At 35.2% G+C, this 22,967-nt stretch overlaps 1 protein-coding gene across 5 annotated transcripts in view; it reads left to right on the forward strand.

The window, feature by feature from the left end:
* The window catches only part of WDR25 (WD repeat domain 25), a 58,525-nt gene that overhangs the window by 26,293 nt on the left and 9,265 nt on the right, over nucleotides 1-22,967 (forward strand). For all 5 annotated transcript variants that reach the window (XM_042814275.1, XM_042814276.1, XM_042814277.1 and 2 more), the window contains exons 3-4: nucleotides 8,172-8,319; nucleotides 16,032-16,162. In XM_042814275.1, the coding sequence (XP_042670209.1) occupies nucleotides 8,172-8,319; nucleotides 16,032-16,162 (279 nt within the window). The remainder of the gene's footprint in view (nucleotides 1-8,171; nucleotides 8,320-16,031; nucleotides 16,163-22,967) is intronic.

Below are 22,967 nucleotides of genomic sequence, written 5' to 3' on the forward strand. Positions count from 1 at the left end.
TTTTTTTTTTTTTTTTTTTTTTTTTTTCTTTTTTTTTTTTTTCTTTTACATCTCTCTCTTTACATCTCTCTTAAGAGCTCCGTTTGCCACTTATGACTTGCAAAGACTCCCATGGAAGCTGTATTAATTATTTCTAGTGACAAAATCTCAGCCAGTTTATGTATTTTAATTTGATTTGTTGGTCAGATTTTCCTTGTGCTGAAGGTTATTTGTGGCAGTACAGAATCATTAAGTATATTCTCAGCTCAGGTTGAGCGTAATAGCTGTTATTAAGACTTTGCCAAGGACATTCCCATGATGTATATGATGAGATTCATAGCAGTTTTGGATTTTAGCTGTGGTTTTTTAACTTATTTTTTTATAGAATTCTATTTAATTCATCTGTTCCCTTGCCAACTGAAAACGTCGATGCCTTGACCCAAAAGCTTCAGAGAATCATAGAATTGTTCAGGTTGGAAAAGACCTTGTGTGTATAGTGCTTCTATAGGCATTTAAAGGTTTCTAGGTCTTAGAGTCATAGAATCATTGAACCATTTAAGTTTGAAGAGGCCTTTAAATGTCATCTAATCTAACTCCCCTGCAATTAACAGGGACACCTCAGCCTGGTTAGATTGCTCAAAGTTCCATCCAGCTTGACCTTGTGCATCTCCAGGAACAGGGTGTCCACCACCTGTCTGGGTAACCTGTGCCAGTGACTCACTACCCTTACTGTAAAAACAGGAAAAAAAAACCCCAAAAACAAGCAAAAAAACAAACAAAACCCCCCAAAAACCTAAATCTCCCCTCTTTTAGTTTGAAACCATTGCCTTTCATCCTATCATAGCAGATCCTTCTTCTCTCTTCAAGTACCAATATTTATGCTTATATAAACAGTGACAATGTTCATCCAGGTAATTGAGATCTGTGGGAAAAGTGAAGAATACCCTAAGTCTGGTCAGTGATTAGTAAATTTTGGATAGTTTCTCAGATTTCTTGAATTTTACCCAAATGAAAGACAGTTGCAACACATACGCCAAATCCAGTAAAATTGAACTTTGTATTGGACACTTTCTTCTACTTTGAGGTCTGTGGCCTTTCTGGTCTGTTAGGAAATAAGCTTCTAGACCACAATATTCATGGCACTTGTGTTTTCCCTATCTCTTTGATGGGCTGCTTGGGAGTTGTAATCACATCCATCGTGCCTTGAAGGTTAGGGTGGCCAGATGCTGTCAGTTGGTGGGCCGGCTGGGTACTTTCTGTAACTCTTTGAATGTATCACTGTTGAAATTATTGTTGAATTCCTGGTAATTGTTTTGAACAATAAATAATGGCTTTATGTGATTGGCAAAATCAGTTTTCATGCTGCTGTCTGGTTTCTGTTAGTACTGCTAACCAAGTTAGCAGTATGCTACTGGTATGAGGTATGGTAATTGCTGTATGCTTCTGTCAGAATGAAATCCTCAACAGAAAAATACCTATTGTATTAATATCTAACATACTGTTCTCTTATAAGGAGACACTTTCCACCTCATTGGTTTAACAAATGTACTTGAAACAATTTAATGTTATCTTTTTGTTGAAAAATGAAGTGAGACCTTATGCTAGTTGTCTTGGCTAATTTAATTTGTTATTTTTTGCTACTTTCCTTTCTCCTTCTTTCTACCATAGTGAGAGTATTTCAGTAATAAACCTTCCAAATACAAACTCTTAATCGGATATTAAAAAAATAATCAAGTTGGCATTTCTTTGAGTCGCTTGTCCTACTGCTTTGGATTGATAAAATAATAGTGTTTTGAAATAGATCAGCTCCAAAAAGGAAGCTAGTGGAATTTACTAAGTGCTTGCTGAAGTGACAGCGTTGATATGTATCTTTTACACCATGTCTAGATTAGGAAAATGGATGTCATTTAAAATATGTTCCCTGGCACACTTTTAAACATTCTAACAGTAAGTGTTCATAACATTTGAAAATGTGCTAGCTTTTCTTTAGCTTTACAGATTCTGCTGAAAAGCTCTTTTAAGGGACATTTACCTTTCACATGAAGGTGGTATGCCCTTAAATCATATTCTGTGTAACAATCTGAACATCTACTTGCATCCTACTTAATTGAAAATTGATTAATACATAACACTTAATAACAAATAACGCTTAATACATATAAAGCCTGATATGGGCTCTTGATTTTTCCAGACCCTTGGTTCATAGTTGCACAGGACTGTTTCTTAAACAGTATCATTTTGGTTATGTATCTGGAATTTTTTTTATCATTCGTGAGGTAGAAGCCATTGATAGAGGAAGTTCATAATTAAGATAGAATGACATAGCATATTTAAGTTAAGGGGAAAGAAGTTCTATTATTTCAATATGGATGTTTTGCTGAAATGAGCTTGAATTGATGCATTCAGAATTTTTAAAATTTTGTTGTGCATGGTCCTGAAATTAATTTATTATTATTCTTGTCTCTGCTGAAATTATTTTATTTATGCAAATTTTAAATGTGTACAACTTCCTGCCTGATACTTCTAACCTCTAGTTTATCGCAGTTAAATCATTGTTCTTGATTTCATTGTGCAGTTGACTGCCTGAGTAGATGCATCTCTTTCTTTCTCAAATTAAGGTGGCTATATTTTACTTTCTGCAATCCAATTTGCTTGGAGGACAGCACTGAATAGAGAACGCCAATGAAAGATACACATTCAATTCCTAATTTGTCAGTCACGTGTTAGATTAGTTCTCACAACTTTTGTTACTCTACTTATGATGCTGTGACTTAGGAATTGAAGCCTAGTTTGTCCAGTCAATGACAAAAGCCTTTATTCTGTGTCCTAGCTGATAGCATAGCACACCCCTCAGCATTCTTCTGTGCCTGCTATTTAGTTGAGTATCAAATGTTTACCCTCTCATCCTGTCTTTTGTGATTTGCCTCGAGAATTTTTTTAACTTCAACCCAAAGTACTTGATTTTCAGGGGTTGTTTTCCTGAAAGCTTTCAGACAGGAAATAGTAGAACCCAGAAACATAATCTCTTATATTGTTTAGTTTATACAATTTATGGACTTTTGAAGGTGAGAAGGACAAAAAGGATAGTTGCAGAATTTTCGCAGTGTTTCCAAATGATGCAGGAAAGCAAGCAACTTTTGATGCTTTTATTTCCAAATATGATGCGAAATGTGAAAAAGTAATTGAATTAGAAAATCCATCAGATATACATTTTTTTCAAATGATATCACTGGTATAATTTGTCCCTTGGCAGTTCATACCTGCCATTTTGGCATTCTATATTAATCCTATCAGATAACCATATAATCACCATACTTTCTATAATAGAAGAGGAAATGGGATGAAAGCAGTCAATGGAGAAAGAAATGGAAAGGCGATGTTATAAATAGTGAATCGCAAAAGAGCAAGAACTAATAGTGAAAAATGAATGAGCTTGACACATTAAAGCCAATTTTAACAAAATTGGAAAAAATGCGTTTGAGGTGTTCATGATACATTAATTCCAGAAATGTACTGAAGAAAATCTTTGAAAATAATTAGCTAATTTCAAATCTTTGTATCTTGGCTGTTTCTCTTTCAAATTTTGGAGAGTTCATTTGTAATCGTAGATTTAAAGAAGTTAATACAATGATGTATGCTTTTTACTCATGGCAATCACATATTTTAATGTTTTGGGGGTTCTTTGTGAAGGGAAAGGATGGATGGTTACTGGTTTATGATGTAAAATGTTGCTTGAAAATGTGACGGAAAGTTTTCAGAGTAGCAGGCTGAAATTTGTGCTTTCAACTTTTTATTTCAGCAATTAAAATCACACCTAACATCACAACATAAAAGAGCAACTTCAGATTTAATGAGAATTTATTTCAGGTAGAAATAGTACTGAGTGTCAATAAGAACTGAGTTTTGGAAGGAAGCGGCAACACTTAAAACAATTGATCTCTCGGTAAAGATAATTGAATATAGATTTGTCCTTCCACACAGATATGTGATGGCATTTAGTCCTATAATAGTTGGCATACATGTTTAAACAGCTATGGAAAAATATGTATATCTCAGCCTGTATTTATTTTTAGTGAACTGTCCCCCTGCCTAAGTATTTTATTATGTATTGAATATGTAATCCTTTATTTCACGTAAATCTGTAAGTTTGTTTTATAGAGCTTTATGTTAGAGGTTTATATTACTAGTATGCCTAGAGGTCAGCAATATTTGGTATATAAAATAAATCTAAGTAATTTTAAGATGATTAATTTCTTAAAACCATTTTCTTTGAGATTAAAGCTGTAGTTATAACAGTAGTGACTTTTATACACTGTTCTTAGATGCTGAGTTTTAATAGTCCTTTATTTCTAGGGAATTCTTGTCATGTATCTTTTATCAAGACTTGAAAAAAAAATTGTTGCTGAATTCTGGTGGGTATATTGTAACCAGCACAATTGTTTTGCTCTACACTTAAATAATGATGTTAAATGATTAACTGATATTAAATGTTAAATGATGTTTGTTTATTATTTACCATGGTAATTTAGAGAATGTGATTCCATGTTCAGGCATCATGTTGAGTGTTTTGCAGCTCTGCAGGATACGTCAATGCAGTCTTTTAGACTTTCATTTTAGCCTTATTGTTCTATACTGGCTTGAGCCAGCATATAAATAAAGCAAAGAAAGCAAATCTAGAAAGACTTACACATAAATTATTCCTCAACTACTTAACAATCTCTTAGGCGGTTGAAAGAAAAGAAAAGCCCTAAAATACTTTTCATCCTGGAGAATCTGTTAATCTGACATTTGAATGTTTGTCAGAGAGAAGTGATCTTGCATAAACAAGATTCATCCCTTTGCAGCAGTCTCCTTCCTTTTTTAATGTGTGTGGATGCCCATAGAGAATAAGCACCAGCTATGGAGCTGGCAATCATCTGAAGCATTTGATGGAGTATATGGAATTCTCTTGTTAGTAAAACCCTCCCCCCCCCCTTTTTTTAAATTTCTTTTGATAAAGCAGTGGAAAAACCATACCACACAAATGAAGAACTACTTAAGAATGCAAATATGATGTCGTCTTTGTGATGATCCTTTAATGGAATTTGGTGATGACATGCAGTAGGTTTTCCATTTGTGCTCATAGCTCAGTTAACATCTCTATTGCTTTCAAGCGCAGAGAGTTTTCATCACTTGGGTTAGAGACATTCGATTACAGTTAAGCATTCATAGTTCCCACTTTTTGGTAATTTCTTATGTGTATAGAATGTGCAAAGCTTGTTCTTTAATTGCCTTGTTTTCAGTGCTGCACGCACTTTTGTATCTTGATTTTCAATGGCTCACCTTTATGTGACATTTTGTGGGCATGACTGTGTCCCTTAAGTGATTGCTGAGGAGCTAACTGTAAATATCAAATATCTGTCTTGCAAATAGCAAGTAGAGCTTCCCTTGTCCTGGGAAAATGAAAGTGGAAACTTAAAAACTTGAAATTATTCTGCGGATGAAATGGGACACACACTAATCTGTTAATGTTAGACTGAAGTACAGCCACCAGACAAAAGATTTGAAAAATTCCTTCAGGAAGACCCCATCTGCTGTTGCTAGGGATGGGGGCAACCACTATGTGCAGAAAATGCAAGGGCACACTTGAGGAAACATGAGGACAAGTGGGAGGACATGTGAAAGGGAATCATAGAATCATCATAGGACGGCTTGGATTGGAAGGCATCTGAAAGCCCCTCCAGCTCCAACCCCCTGCAATGCGTATGGTCCTGGTAAAGAATTTCCTGAAGGGAAGTTGTGATGAGGAGGGGTTTGACCTCTTTTCCCAGGCAACAAATAGCCACAATGGAAAGTTGTGCCAAAGGAGGTTTAGATTAGATGTAAGGAAATACATTTTCTCTCAGAAAGTGGTCAGACACTGGAATGGCCTGCAGAGAGGTGGTGGAGTTGCTGTCCCTGGCACTGTTCAAGAGGCATCTGGATGAGGTGCTACAAGATATGATTTAGTAGCTTGTGGTAGCAATGGTGGCAGGAGGACAGTTGGACTGGATGGTCTTGTAGGTCCTTTCCAACCTTGTGATTCTATGAGTCCACAATTCTATGTTAATTGGTAGGTAAACTAAGTGAATGTCCTCAGTCAAGTCTGCCTTGTCCATGTTGCTGTGATACCAGAAGGCATTGCAACACCGCTCTTGCTTGAGCAAAAGGACCTGATAAAGAATATAATTGCAGGGAGAAATATGCTATTGAGTGACTTTCCCCTGGTATGTGGTTGGTAGTCTCATCCATATGAGTCAATCAAAAAGTGGAGAAAAATGTGTAGTTTTAAGGCTGCACTTTTCCCATTTATACAGTTGTTTTTTTTCCCTAATCAGGCTAGTGCTAAGAACTTCATCCTTCTTGTGAAAATTAAGTTTTCATACTTAATCAGGGAGACATGACAGAAAAATATCTGAGGCACGTGCCACCTGTTTTCCTTTCATCTGGATTCATTCATTAGCTTCTTCATACTAAAAGCACTCCAAGACGCAATTAACCCTTTCTAATACTATGAAGCTTGAAATGATCATTAAAACTCGTTAAAGCAGAGAAACTTGCTTTCAAAAGCAGCTTAATATTACATTTTCCTGATTTCTTTTCTTTTTTTGGATATGGCCATCACAGTTACAGCCTTAACGGGCTATTCAAGTAATTAATAGTAATTGATTACTTTGTGTTGCAGAAGTATTGTCTGTGCTAGAAGATCCTTGGATGAAAAAATTCTGTATAATGTAATATTGCCTTCTGAGTATAGGCTGTCTAATAATGGTATTGCGTCCTTTCTGTCCAGTGTGAGGAAAAATAGAATTCAAAATAGAAATGCATGACCAGAAGTTTTCATTTCTCCTTTCTTGCATATGTTTTTCTGTGAATTGTGCTGATGCTACAATATACATACCTATTTTTTCTTGCATTTACTGGATTGTTATTGTTTTAACGTATTTTAAAAGGCAAAATTTTAAATCAATTTAAATCAAAATCACAAGTCAATTGTAATTCAGTACTGACTCATGTAGACATATCTAAAAGTAGAAATTGGTCTCACTTATTAAAAAGGTCATTTTTTTATATTCTGCAAATTGCCTAATGTGTGCCCAGTATTGTATAAGCAATCTTAAAATTTAGTTAATTAGATTAGACAAAATTCAGAGTAACCCTCCAAGCTCATAAGCAATGTTATTTAAAATATGCTAGTTTTTGAAGGGTGGAAATGACTAATTACCAAGAGAAGTACAGTGAAGTAAAATGGAGACTTCAAAGCAGTAAATTGGTTTGGGTTTTACTTTCTGACTGATACTGTAATAAACCTGTCTTGAAGCACTACCAAAGCGTTGACTTATTTGTACTATTAATATTAGAAGAAATAAAATTGAAGATTTACTAGTGTTATAGAAGTTGGTATATATTTCATTAGACAATCCAAATAACAGCTGTAATTGAAGTTATAATTACATCTAGAAGTTCTGTATTCTAAAATGTCTTAGTTGGAAACGATTTATGTTTTAAAATGCTTCTTAAAGTATGAATTGAGCTATTTGTATTCTGTAAATGTTAGTTGTTACATAAAAATAAGCAGATAACTACTAGAATGAGATTTTCAGAAGTGCTGAGCATTGATTTAATTTGGTCCAAAATAAACTGAAAAATGAGGGCTTAGGCCAATCCTTTCTTTATATTTCTAAGATGATATTCTTATATGACTCCTCAGCAAAGTTAAGGACAAATTCTACTTAAAACTCCAAACTGCAATACTGAGAAATATGATTATAGCTCATTTATAGGCAGATGTGGAAGCTGCAATCTGCTAGGAAGGTCTGATAAAAGCAAAAAACTTCAAAGAAAACATGAGAAACTGTATTTAGATGCATCTGTGAACAGAAGAGCAGAAATATAGATGGGAAATTATAACACAAAATGCCACTGAGAGCAATAGAGATGTTTCAAGAAATAAAGTAAGTCATGGAAATGCATTACATATTCATGCCTTGTTAATAAAATGCCTTAATTCTAATCAACCATGCAATTATTTCAAACAGATATTTACAGCTTAACAGATATGCATTTGGAATGCAAAGCTTTCTTAGTCAGAAAGTGATTTGCTCTAGCTAGTTATCGGTACACTTAAATTATTCTTTTTTTAACTATCCAAGTTGCCCTTATCTTTTTTTAAGGTATGGGATGCTGTGGACACAGGTGGTTGTTTGAGGACGTTTTCCTGTCATTCCTGTGCTGTCCGAGCTGCCCAGTGGTCATCTTGTGGAAGAAGGATCCTCAGTGGCGGCTTTGATTCCATGCTGCACCTAACAGATGTGGAGACAGGTAAAGGCCGCATACTGGTACATTTTAGCAGTATTTGTCACCTTTGAGTGCAGATAGATTTGGATCTTGTGAGCTTTGTTTGAAAACATGCATAAAATCTATAGATCTCGGTTAGAATTCTTGAGATGTCCTTCATTAAAAAGTTTCTCACAATTAAGGGTAGTTTAAGATTCTTAAAAAGACCAGAATGTCTCTAACCTCGTGATCACACACAATTTCTGTTGTCAGATACTGCACAAGTAGGCAGAATGACACCTGAGTAGTTTTTATGCTGTTGCAGTTATTCATTAAAGAGTTTGCAGAGCCCCTTAACATTGACTTCTGTATGTAACTAGAGAGCACAGAAGCACAAATTCCAATGTGAAATTTGAGATTGAATCTGCATTATGAATTTGATTGGGAATTTAAACGTTGTGAACTCAACAATTAATATTCAACTAATGCTCTGCCTCCTTGCATTTCCTTCACAAGCCAAATGGATTCTGTGAGCATTACTTCTTTATCTATGTTATCAGCATTCATACAGTGGTGTTCTTTGGGACCATTCGTAACAGCACGTCTGTGTGTGTATAAATGTGGGATTAGGCCTCAAATGGTTTATTGAAGAGATGCAATTTTTTATTTTTCCTTCTTAATTTGTTTTTAAATATTTACCTCTGCAAACATGCAATGTTTTTTGTATAACACTGCAAAAGACATCCAGACAAAAATGACAAGAAGATTTTGTTTAAGAGGGTTTTATCTTATATAAAATTAAGAAGGAATTTGTATGGAAGTATCCAGAGAATTAAATAAACTGGGAATACTGAGAAAATGGTTAAGGAAATTTGTGAATATTGTTCACATCAAGGCAAGGTTCTCTTCCATGCTCTAGGAATTTATTTTTTTCACTATTTCTCACCCAAAGAAGTTTTTAAACTCAGTGATGGCTGGAAGGGAGATACTGTAAAACATGTGACACAGTTATACAATATTGGTGTTTTCAGAATATTCATGGTTTTAACAGTAAGAAGAATGTTATGTATCTGATGTAGTAGTGTTACATGAAGTAATATACCAAGCCATTTATACTACAAGACTTTATATCTTATTTTCAGCCTTAATTGTAGCAGTCTTCTTGTTTCCAGACTCATATATAACTGTAATTTACTAATTTATGTGGATTTAACTTTTGACAGGGGTGCTTATAAATCTAGAACAGAATGGCTTCTGTCACTGAGGGGATTTATAGTGACAGAACACATTTTATGTGCCTGAGCCATTTGAAAGGACAGCCAGGGCAAAGTCTTGTTTTCTAAAGTTATTGAAAAAATTCCAAAGGTACATAAGTGTAATGATCTATTTTAATTTTGAAAATTGCTCATGTAACTGTCCAGGAATGGAATGGTAGTTGTTTATTTTATTAGAAAGAAGGTATTTCTAGTGTTTTTAGGCGATGGAAACAATAGCAATAGTTAGCATAATTTTTAGCATGAGTTTCAAAACAGCTGAGCTTATAGCTGGCTCTTTCCTTACTGACCTCTGAGCTATTCCTTGCTGCATGAGTAAATTCTGTGTTCAAAGGCATAGCGAGTTTTCAGAATCATTTAAAATAGAGAGTGTTCATTATTGCCTTATTTTATGAATACAGGGTTTCTTCTGTCAACTGCATTTCTACTGTTGATATTTCGAACTGGCTTTCATTGATATTCACCTGACTTGGAAACTGAGAGTAAGGGGTAGGAATTTTATTCAGATTTCATACACATCCAGGCCATTTCCTTCTCTGTTGTAAAGTTACTCTTTTTCATAATTTCAGTTAATTCTTTCCAAAGAAACCGGGCAAGCAGTTTGCCTTTGGAATTCAAATCAATTTGATATAAAAAGACTCATTTCCATTTGAAAAACTCTAAGGCTCCTATAAGATTTTGATTTACATTAATTCACTGAATCATTCATTCCTCCTTGCTGTTCATTTGTACTGAAATGATTTCTTCTTTCATTAACTTCAGATACATGGTAGAACTGTTTCTTCACAGAGGACTTTTATATGCTTTTTTGGACATCATTGTTAATTACTTTCCATAGCTAGACTGAACTAACTAGCAATGGCCTTAAATGCAGTAAATGCGTACTGATGGGATTTTATAAATAATGCTGTCTTTAAGTTTCTGTGCTCATTTCTTGTGCATATTGTTCTGTCTCAACATTTTAGTCAACTTTGAATTTTAATCTTTCTTATTTTAGTTTTCAGTACATTTTTTTTCCCAATATTACATACGTGTTGTAAAAACTGCTACAACTTTTTCATCAAAAGTAATTATTTTTTATTATCATAAATGGTCATTCACTATTCTAACACCTGTTATGACTCTCTACACCTTTGGTTTTCATGGAAACAGTTTCTATTCTGCAGAGTATAGGTCTGATCTGAAGTATGCATAAAATATTTCAGGAATTCAGTTATTCATGGAAGCAGTTCTGTGGCAACAATTAGCATGGGGAAAGTTCAGAGCTGCAGTATGGATGTTCATAAATATTAGTAAATCCAAAAAATGAGTTGCTTGTGAAGAATAATGATTGATATTTTTAGTTGTTCTATTTCACTTGTGTTTTTTCATTATAAAAATAAACTTTCTGAAAGGTTTCAGAAATGTGAGATTGGTACTGCAGCATGTGAACCAACAGGACTCCTTGGTTGTGTACGTTTTGCAGTGCATTTATATTCCTGTTCTACTAGTGACAATTCTGATAGTGCTTTGTTTCTTCACTGAATGGCAATCAATATTCTGAGAGAGCACTGAACATTTTATTCTAACAAAATTTATTTTATAAACAATTCAAGGTCAGACACATTTGACGTTTACCTTCTGTTACATCCAAATGAAGTGCAAATTCTCTACCCATTTTAGAAGGGGAGTTATATTTTTAAAAGTTATTTATATCTATTTTATTCTTGGAATATTTTATTCATAAGTGGATTTTTTTCGTTAGTCACAAATGAAACAGTGCAAACACTAATAGCATAGGCAGAACAGTGGCTGGATTAATTTTATCTGCGTATTATAGATACTTTTCATTCTTTAATATTATGAGAGAGGGAATGTTCCAAGAAACTTCGGCACTTTTCCCAAGTTGCCAAAAGCTACAATTGTATTTCTCTTCATGTACTGAGCTTGATTTCAAATGTAACATGCTCAGAGTTCCAGTGGGGGAATTTAAATTATTTTGAAATATTTCACATTTCCATAGGCAGGGCACTGAAATGTAGTCATTGGTTTGGAAAGAAATTTTTTATTTATGTGGTGAGATATGGTTGGGTCACTCGCATCTGTTTTATTTTTTGCTGTTTTTAAATTTATTTTATTTTAAATTATGTTGAGAGTTTGTTAATGGGATATTTTGTACCTTCATGAGGATGGTCCACATGTACTTTTCTGTTTTCTTTTCTATTCAAGTTTGTTAGCCCTATAGTTATAACAAGATTATTGCTAATGTAATTCCGTTTGCTCAGATAGAAAATTTAGTGTTCATAAATAAACATCAAGTTGGGAGTGCTGTGACTTTCTCCTCCTGTTCCTACCTTTTTTTTTCTACTACTGTGTATATGGTACTAGGCATGAATAGCATGATAGTACTAGCATGAATATTTTATGTGACATCTCACAAAAAATAACATTTAATAGATTATTTTATTTTAGCCTTTTGAATGTGCACGGACATGTTTGAGAGGTCACAACAGTCCACCCAAAAATCCAGCAGTTTTGAATAATATGTTGAACATGCTTTAGTGGTCATCCTCCAGCGAGGAGGTAGCACTTCATTAGTCTTTATATTCAGAAGTGTGAATTCCTTTTAAGAAGGGGGAGAGGTTATTTTTGAAATGTTCCCAAGGACAAAAGGTAAAAGATTTAATAGCTGAAGTACTAAAAATTTATGACAACGTAAGGGAAAAACAAATAGGAAATACATGTAATTGGTGTAACTTTACTCCTTGGAGAAATAACTAAACAATTTGTAATCACAGCAAGATAAGAGGGACAAGTAACAGTCAACATCAATTTGTTAAGAACGAATCATGTCTGATCAATCTAATTTTCTTCTCAATGTTGTACATGAGAGAGAGGTTGTCACTGTAATGAGATTTTTTTGTTTTTTTGTTTAAAGTATTGTCTCATGTCTTTTTGTAAACACAGTAGGGAAATCTAATCTACTTTGCAAAATTACTCTCATGTCCTTGCCACTTTTCTTTACTGATTAGTGTATGGAAGTGAATGTTTTGTATTATGCAGGTAGGAGTGTGAACCTTAGGACCACTCAACACAGTTACAGAAGCATCCTGTGCTCAATAACCGTTCTGATGTTCTGTGAAAAATTCACGATGTTAAATAGCCTTTAAAATATCTGATTTCATAGTTGAGCAGTTTCACAGTAGGTTGCAGCATAAAATGAGCAGAAACATATGTTCAGGATCTCTTTAAGGATATTTTCACACTGTGTATGTTGCTGGTGAGCCTTTAATGAATGAAGAATTGAATTAAAGTACTGTACAAAACACAATGCAAAGATGTAGTAGGTATTGTTACTAAAAATGCGAAAATTAAAGATTGAGGGAACTGTTTGCTTTGGAATAACAGTCTTCACTGAGGAAAATGATCATGTGGCTTCCCTAGCCAAATCAAGTTTCAGAAAATAGGATTTTCTGTACTTGATGAGTTTTGGTCGGGCCTTTGATACACTATCTGTAGGAACTAACATGCAGTAAATACACAATAAAGATATATACAAGCTTGCTGATTTACAACCATTGTACTCTATTGCAGATAAGGGAGTCTTCTGCTCAAAGAACATCTTTTGCAGTATATAAAATAAGGCCCCCGGAAGTTGAGTGTGTTTAATTTTAACAGACAGAAGTCTTGTGGAGGTAAAACTAGATCTCAGTAAATTCAGTTGAGCAGTTAATGTTCTTCAGGGTTCAAGATGACAAGTTCCACTGGGTCTTTAAATATGAGGGCTGCTGCAAAAGTATTGCTTATTCTGTTGGCTCACAACATCAGAGATGGTTGTTGGCTGTATGGTAGTAGAGGCTGAACCTTCCTGCCAATATTCAGTTACATTGCAACATTGTGTTGCAAACAAAGATGTGTCACTAAGTTCCTCCATGTGGAAACAATTGTACCCATTGACATTGCTGAATGTTTGTGGAGACCAAGCAGTGGATGTGAGCACAATGTGGTGGTGGGGAGTTTGTTCAGCATAATGACAGGGACAGACCTCCACTGATGCAGATTTTTATGAGCGCAGCATGAAGGCTGTTGTTCATGGCTGGTGAAAATGCACAGCTAATGGTGGTGACTATGTTGAGAAATAGTGTTTTGTAGCTGAGAACTACCCTATCAAATTGTGTTCTTGTGCTCTTTGTATCTGTTGTAGTTTCCACGGAAATAAAAAGGAGGCACTACTTTCAGAGCGACTTGCATATATATGCAATACTGTTTGAATGGTATGCTTGATCAGACTGCTTGATCTCATGTTGTAATTCTTGTTTGAAAAGGGTAGTACAAGTAGGCTGTACTTTTTCAAATTTCTGATTACAGTACCATATAAACATGGTTTAAACTCCTTTGTTAAATTTACACAAACATAATTCCTTGGAAGCAAAGTGCTTTTAAACCAACTAGAGAGCCTCTGTGTGCAAATTCAGTAATTTTTTTCAAGTAATTTGTAGGACTGAGTAAGATGCGTAGTTACGCAGCTTTTTGCTAGCCTTCAAATGATGCCTGTTAGTGGCACAGATTAGAGTAACGTTTTGTTGCTCCTATTACAGATGATTTTAATAAGTTCTTCCTTTTCCATGGAGTCTTTTTTCTCTTACCTCGTTGTTAGGATGCTACAAGCTCCCAGAAAGATGATCAGTGTTGCACACGTTTTGAAGAGAAGGCCTCTGCTGTCTTTGTGACCTTCTTTTTCTTTTGGGGGAAGGAATATTGAGGATTGAGTTAAGTGTTCCCCTCAGTAGTGATAGAGAGAATCTTTAGATCTTGCATGGATGATCAGAGATCACACAGATTGAACCGTTAAAAAAGGAGAAAGAAAAAAAGCAAACGATGTTCATGTGCAACATGAGAGGAGCAGCAAACTCCTCTCCTTAAAATCCCTGCAGTCTATTTTCCTTGCCAGTGCCAGCTCGAAGAGTACGCACGTGATGAAGTACAATCTATCTCTTCTTTTCTTTACAATGAATAAGTAAATAATTTGACAAGCCTTATTCTCTTGACTGTGTAAGCTTATTTGAGCAGATGGTGAAAGTGGAACTGATGATGAAATCAAATTAATTGGCTCTAAACCATAAAGTAAGCATGAAAAAAGCTAAATTTTCAGTGTTGTTGGCCTAACCGGAAATATTTACACTCATCGCTAATGTTTTTAGCTCAAAGTACTTTCAGTTGTTTAAGACTCTTAAGGCGTCTCTCACTTGCTGAAAATCTGGATTAATGAATATTTTGAGAAGCTTTGTAATAGTATAAGCTTTCCTTCCTAATACTTCCTTCTCCAGTGGCTTCTTCATTGTAACTTTATAATCACAGAATTATAAAATTGTTTGAGTTGGAAGAGATTCTTGTGGTGCAACTCCCCTGCCATGAACAGGGACACCTACACCTGATCAGGTGCTCAAAGCCCTGTCCAGCAAATGTCTCAGGGGTCAGGTCATCTACCACCTCTCTGGGCAAGCTGTTGCAGTGCCTCCCCCTGCCCCCTCCCCCCCATTGTAAAGAACTTATCCCTTATATCCCTTATATCCAACCTAAATCTCTCCTGTTTTAGTCTGAAACCATTTCTCCTTGTCCTGTCACAATAGACTCTGCTAAAGAGTCTGCCCCTTTCTTTCTCATAGCCCTCCCTTTAGATACTGAAGGGCTGCTCCATCTGATATATGGAAGATAACACACAGTTGAAATTGTGAAATGAAGTATTTATCTATGCTGCTAGTCCAAAAATAATAGTTCAGTGAATGTACATTAATGTCATGAATTTGTTAGAACAAAGGCAGTGGACTGTGGAAAAGTCCTATAAATTAACCTTGACAAATTCTGTTGTCTTTGAAAGAGTGTACAATACAATTGATATTAGCCACAGGATCCTGTGAAGATTAGCGTGAACAATTAAACGTTGGGAACAGTGTATCCATGGGAACAGCTATTGCCTTCATAAGATATGCAAATTATTGCCTTCTTTCAAGTTGGAGGCTCAATCCTCCCTTCACAGAAATATAAACCACTCCATAGCTGTAGTACATTTTGGAATGTGGGATTTATTGCATGGACAGTACTCTTTTCTTATGGTTATTATTTTCATCCCACTGATAAAAGAAAGACTGTGACTTCTTTTTGGGAAATATTCTTCTATTAGATTTAGGAGGTTTAGCCTTATCAGCTGAATGGGGACTTTGGTGGTGCTCCTCTCCTTCGTTTGCCAACCTTCTGATTCTCTCCTCTCAGTAAAAAGTTCTGTCAGTAAAAAGCAGTCAGTGGTACAGGATTTGTTTAATGTGGGAAGAAATTACTGATTTCAATCTTATGTTTTCAGAAAACCAGAGGAGTCCCAGACACTTGAAATGTTCAAATAGAAACATTCACCTTTAACAACCTAGGTATTTTTGAAACTTGGTTGAAATTAGTTTTTTTTTTTTTTTTTCAATCAAATTCTAATTTTCAGTTCTCACTTTATTTTAGGGAGGCAAATCATCAGCAGTAAAAATGAATTTAGAATCAGCACACTGAAGTTCCACCCTACAGATTCGAATGTTTTCATTTGTGGAGGATTCAGTCCAGAAGTTAAAGCATGGGATATAAGGATTTGTAAGGTAATGGAAATCTTTCTTTTCTTTTCTTTGCTTTTTTTTTTTTTTTTTTTTTTTTTTTCCCCCCCACCATATTGTGGATGTTTCCTGGGTTGAATGTGCAATTATTACTAAGCTGCTCAATATCCTGGTCTTTTGATGAAATCTTATTTTGAAGAATTTTGCATTTGTCATTGATTTTGTTGCTATTTGTTTATATAAACCTCTGTAATGTTTTTGAAGCACAGAGATGAACATGGCACAAAACGAACACAATTATTGTTTCCTTCTATAAATATGGGTAATGTTCAGTTGAACTAAATTAATCTAATAGCTCACTTCAAGTCTCTGCGGCAGTGGAGTTGGAACTTGCTGATCTTTGAGGTCCCTTCCAATCCAAGACAATTCTAACCCAAGATATTCTATATTTCTATGATTCTGTGAAGTTAACTTTATTTTCTATTTTTTTTTTTTTTTCTTTTAAAAAAGGTAGTTGAACAACTAGGAAGCTCTTTAATCTGTAACGTGGTTCAAGATAATGTATCTCTTGCACAGTAGCTTGGGGTAACTTTACATGCACGAAAAGCTACACAGAGGCACAAATAGCTACTGCCTTTACTTTAACTTGAAGAATGCAGAACACTGCACTCCCATGTGCCATTTGGAGCTCAGGGAAGACCAGTGCTGTACTGTGATACCAAGTGGAAGCTGTATGGGCAGAACAGCTCAAAGAGCGGAAGTGACTGTAAAGTGAATACTTGTTTGTTTTCTTTTGAATTTTTGTGTTAGCCATCTGTTTGCTCTTGAAGGTGGCAGAAGGGATCTGAAGAAGACAAGGATTACTTATTCAAACGCTGTCTCTCTAAACAGAATAGTAGGTGAGGCATGTAAGAAGATATATTTCAGAAAGGAGGGCACCATGTGAGAGTTCTGAAGTTGATATGAGTGTCGCTGTATCGAGGGAGTACAGTATTCTTGTGTGATCCACGATCTAGATCCTGAGCTGCAATTGTTCCTTTGAATTTCTCACTGATTTTTGAGGAAAAAATTCAATTTGTTCAATGTAATGAGACTTTTTTATTAGTAATTGTGTTGATTCTATACATTAGGCTTTTGTTATATGAATAAGTTCTTAAAGGAACATCAATAAACACATATCCAGAGTGCCAAGTCTGAGGCTACGCTGCAAATTAAATTACTGGGAGTTACAGAGTTACGGTGTCAGCAGGAAAACCTTCATAAGAAGTGTGAATTTATCCCATGCATCATGCTTGTATGATGCATAGAGAAAGATTTTCTATCACGATGCAATAAATTTTCCTGTAAATAACGTTATAGTTATTCACAAAATCAAATGATGGCATACTTGTGTGCAAAGCCAGAGATGTTCTTCCTTTCTTTTCTGCTGTTTCTCAGTGATGGATTTTACATCTGTATCTTTTTGTCTTTTGTGACTGTCTGAGAATGCCACAATGATGATTTTACTCCGGATTTGAAATCAACTGTGATTAATGAGCATGTTCATGCCAAAAATTGCAATACTTTCAGCTTGCATGTGTCTAAGGTGCCCAGTCTCTACAGAAAGAAAATAATAACTGATGGTGTTCCATAGTAATAAATGCACAATATGGTATGCTGCAAAAAGGTGCCTGTCTGAAAGGGGGCAGCTATGGAGGGATGTGGTGAGAAATCTTTCATGTACAGTAGGTAGGTGACAATTTCAAATACAGATAAGTGGAGAAAGCACTTCACTTTCAGTGAGATAAATAGATTTTATTTTTTTTTCAGTAAGGATATTCACAGTTCAAAGCGTTACTCTTGAGTAAGATTTTTTCCTGCAATTCTACTACCAGAGTCTGTAATGTAAAGACCAGAGGATTATGTTAAACTGGTATTGACTCAAGTAGAAGTAAAATGATAGCTACCATTTTAATGCTTGTGCTGAATAAGTTCTAAGTCATCTGTGGATTTTGATGCCCTCCTATTGTCAGTATCTCTGCCAATCCCTTATGCTTTGGTTTTGAGTTTGAAAAGTGTCACAAAGGCAGCTGGCTTGAAGAATGGTGTTCTTCTTGCACCTTGAATCCACTTGATGAAATTTCAGTTTCAATACTTTCTCTTGGTGCTGATGAATAGCATTGCTGGAACAGGGAGTAGGAAAGCGGAGAAAGCGTAGAACGTTGTTTACAGGAGGCATTATTGCAATAAGAAGATGTGTTGAGATGGAGGTTACAGGAGAATAAGAGATGGGGCCAATGTGTGGTTTGTGAGATATGATGCTTTTCATAGAAAACAATAAGCAGACAAAGTAGCAAACTTACACTGATAAACTGTAGACTTCAGTACTATTTATATCTTCTGTAATTCTGAAAATCAAACTCCCAATTGCCTGACTTGAGATGATGTGGAATCACCTTCGAGTAGCTTCTGCATGTATATCTGCATTCAGAGCCAGTAATGAATGCTTTGGGTGACATCTATAATTCATTTCCAGAGGACAAACAGTTACTGTAAAAGTTATTTTTTTTCTATAGACTAGCAGAATAATGTATTTTTTTATTTCTCAATGACTAACCATGTATTTGTGTTTATAATGCTGAAGCTCCAGCCTTAGGACCTGCTGTATAGAACTGCTGAATGTTGAGAAATGCAAACCTTGTTTATTTCTGTAACTGCAGGGCACTGCAGTGCTCAGATTTTGCGTAACTGTTTCGGTAAACTGGTGCTAATGAAGAGGTAAGGGAAATATCCCACTGTTCTACAAGGGAATAATTTACTTTTCAAGAGAACAAACAAGTGAATGAATGTTTATTCCCCCAGGTAAAATAAGAAAGTTTTAAGCTTGGTGAAATTAAAAACAATCAAGAAAATCCTACTAGCTCATTTCTTCTGAACACATTCTGTTCCTGGTGATCTTGGGGAATTTTTAGGTGTTGTTACCTGCTTTATTCATTAGGAAACAAATGTATTCTTGCATAACTTTATCAGGCAGAAATCTATCAGATAAAGCAATACATTAGGAGTATTAATTTTGAAAAGAAACAGTGTTTAATCACCTTAAAAATGGAAAAAGTGGGTTTAGCCTTGTAACAGATGTTGATCTCTTTTTCTGATGTGCTTGTTAGTTTAAAAGCCATGAAGTTTTGTATGTATTGTGACTGACTAACGCAGCAGTGTCTCCTACTATGAAATATTTCAAAAGGAAGGAGAGAGTTTCTGTTGTCCCTTGTTTCCCATTTAATATAGCTGTAGATCAGTGGTGGATGTAAACTGTTAGGCACCAACATTTGTTTTGGTTCTAAAATGGTGTTTTGATTTGAAAAACTTAGGGTGTGCATATGTACTGAGTGGATGTTTAAGATCAGAATGGAGTGGAGAAGAGGTAAAATGATGAATTGGCTGCTCTTGGCTTCCTCTTGCAGAATGGTACTGTATGTGCATCATTTCTACAAAATAATGTAATTATATTTCAAACTCTCGGACATAGAACAGCGTGTTTGTTAGGCACCAATCATACCTCTCATCAGTATGTAATGCCTGCTTCTCCCTCTTTGTGGAATTTCAATAGATTCTTCACGTATCTCTGTTTTGAGTATTGTTACCTTAATTCACAGTGTGCAAACATTTTGCTTTTGTTCTTTTCCTTCTTATGACTTAAGGTCATATTCAAGATTGGATGAAGTGTACTGCCCAGTATGTTGACATTTATCCTGTTCTAATGAATGCTTTTTGCACTTACACAAATAGATGTTTCAAGTGTCTTGGCACTTAGTTTCAGTTCTGATGTAAACATCCTTAGTGTCTTTCAAGTGCTTTCATCCTAATTTATCAAAATATTTTCTCTGGTACTCTTTCTTTTTTAAGTTTCCAATGGCTTTCATTTTCTTTTGTCTCTTCTTTCAAGTGCTTTAACCTGTCATTTGGCTTGGAACAACAGTGTAGGTGACGTAATGATTATTTTAGCTCACATTATCATACTTCAGATAGCCTTTTCAGGCCTTACAGCATATTTTGTCAATGCCATAAGCATCCTAAAACAAAAACTTGAGCCTTGTTACTCACTGCACATAGTAAACTCTATTTTGGCACTTGTTGGTAATTCAGTTTCACAAGTCATGCTTTAGAATGCATGCCTGTGTTTTAAAAGGCTATCTTCTTACATATCTTAGATTTAGACATATATGGAAAAATAATCATCATATTTCAGGAAATGAGGGAATTTTTGGTGGAATTTCAAAGAAAAGTCAGAGGGAATGGCTACTAAAAAATTTTATTGCCCAATTATACATGAATGTATGCAGTGAACTAAATGGGCTTTCCTATGAATCAGTGGGCCACATCAAAGGTTCCTGGTGATGGACAATGGCATAAAGTAATTGATAGTGGTACATAGATCATGTTGAAAGTAATGTCTCCAATTTATTTCTGTGGAAACTACAACAGATATATAGAGAAAATTCTCTGCTATCAAAAACTATTTTTCAACAGTCACCACCGTTAGCTCTACATTTTTAATAGCGATGAGCAACAACCTGCATGCTGTGCTCATACGCATCTACACCAATGGATGTGAATTGCTGTTGCCACTGCTGAAACACATCACTCACTCACATTCACTGTTTGGTCTCCATAAACATTCAGCAAACATCAATGCATGTCAAAGGGTGCCATTTTTTTTCTGCACAAAGCAATTCAGTGACACATCTTTGCTTTGTCAGACTGCCACTCTGCTGCTGTCTGTTGTGCAGCAACAAAATGTAACTGAATATTGGCTGGAAGGTTCAGCCTCTACTGCCATACCTCTGACATCTGGCCTCTGGCATTGTGGGCCAACATAATAAAACAGGAGGCATTGCTTTTGGAGCACCCCCATACATTGCCAAACTAGGAATACTAATCTCATTTTTATTTTGGCTGGTGATGGGCTTTTAACAGGAGTGCAAATTTATGAGGATAAATTGCTGATATTTATTAATATATTGAATGTGTTATAAAAATTGGATTTTTAAGTGCCAGTGAAAATGTATGAAGATAGACTTGGGGAAGTCTTTTAGCTACTAAAACATTGAGAAATGTGCAGTATGCTATTAATCAGAAAGGCAGATATATTAAAAAAAAGGAATGCTGAAATACATTTGTTACTACCCCTGTTTTTTGCAAATAGGCAAAATGATTTCAAATGTAGTGTTGGGTATGAGCAAGATAAGGAGTGGAAGAACAATAAGAAAGCTATAATCTTCAGGATAAAGCTAAGCTGAGAAATGAATGAATGGAACAGTTGTTAACTGCTTGGTGAAATGTAAAGTACACAGGCCTCTCAAAATTACAGACAGAAGTGATCAAAGCATGGAAAAAACAAAGGATAAAAGAGGCTGTTGAATATAAAGTACAGATTTGTTATAGTGGTATTTCTTTATGTTAAACCTAGTTAGTCTTTCTGGAGAAGAGATTGTTCTGGAGGCCGTATATTGCTGTATAATGGATTGATTATATTTATGAAATATTTGGAGAATGTTTATAGTCGTTTGTGAAAAGGCTTTGTGAAAAGGCTGGAAAACTTTTAATTGTGCTGCTATGTTAACAGACAAATAAGTGAAAGCAATACAAAAATATCTGCAGCCTCAACCAAGGAGAGAGCAGGATATTGAACAGTCCCCATGGGATCTTGGAGCTGAACTTGGAAAAACCTTGTAAAAGTCCACGTAAAAAGGAATTGGGCAATAATAAGAGGAATACCAAGATGTTAAAGTAGTTATGAGTTTTAAAGGTATTCCTATTCTTTGAATTGTCCATGACTATCTGAAGTTGCTCAGCAAAAGCTGGATGGATTACACAGTCACTCTCTTTTGGCTTTATACTAGCTTTTTAGTCTGGAGAAAATGTATGTTCCAACAACTTATTTATTCTACCTGAAATTTTAATATTCCTTGAAGTACCAGGGAGAGCAAAAGGTTGAGACTTAAATCTGTCAACACTTAAGGACTTTGTATTCACAAAGAAAAATATGATTATGGATCTTTTTCTTTTTGTATATAATTCCTAAGATTATATCGTAATATCAGAACAGGACTTTAAATAGTCAAATGCAGTATTGATATTGCTTTTAAAGAAGCTCAAGTTCCTAAATAATGAGTGAGTTGTCAGTCTGAATAGAAAAGATTTATTTGCAAGTGTCAGGAAGGTTTAGATATTATAAAGCAAGGAATTTGCTAGCTCTGCTGGAAGGACATACAGCTCTCAAGAACTTGTGCCTGAATATTCATTTAAATTTTCTGAATTTTACCTTTATTTACATTGTTCTTTGATGAACATTTCTTAACATTTTGTAAACATTCATGAACTGCTTCTTGTTCACATGGATTTCTAAAGTTAGGGAAGCCCATAATATTTCTGGGAGAGATCTGTTAAAAATTGAAGAATAGGCTATTGACCTATTGGATGTGGTCAGATTTTTGAGCCTAGAGGAGATTCTAACCCTAATCTGCTAACCCTAATCTGCTAAACCCTAATCACATCTTGTAATCCAATGAGCCTACTGGAAATTTAGGAAGAACTACCTGCTACAGCTGTCACCACAGGAAGTCCAGATAGTACCATGCAGTAATCTGAAGAGAGAATAAAGAAAAGGTGACAGGACTATGGCTCTGCTTCTTTCTAATTCTGATTTTTAGTCAACGTTTAAAATTCTAGACATCCATAAATGCAAATTAACTGCAGAATCAGGCAGTGGAGAACCAGGGGTATGATCTGACACAGTAGTAGAACATATTGGGAAAAAAGGATTTGTTAAAGATATAGGAAAAAATGAAATAAAACTTAATTGATGTCA

Source organism: Centrocercus urophasianus, unplaced genomic scaffold (genome assembly GCF_019232065.1).
Source record: "Centrocercus urophasianus isolate 14NV4802_14NV808 unplaced genomic scaffold, USGS_Curo_1.0 seq_14, whole genome shotgun sequence".
NCBI classification, from domain to species: Eukaryota; Metazoa; Chordata; class Aves; order Galliformes; family Phasianidae; genus Centrocercus; species Centrocercus urophasianus.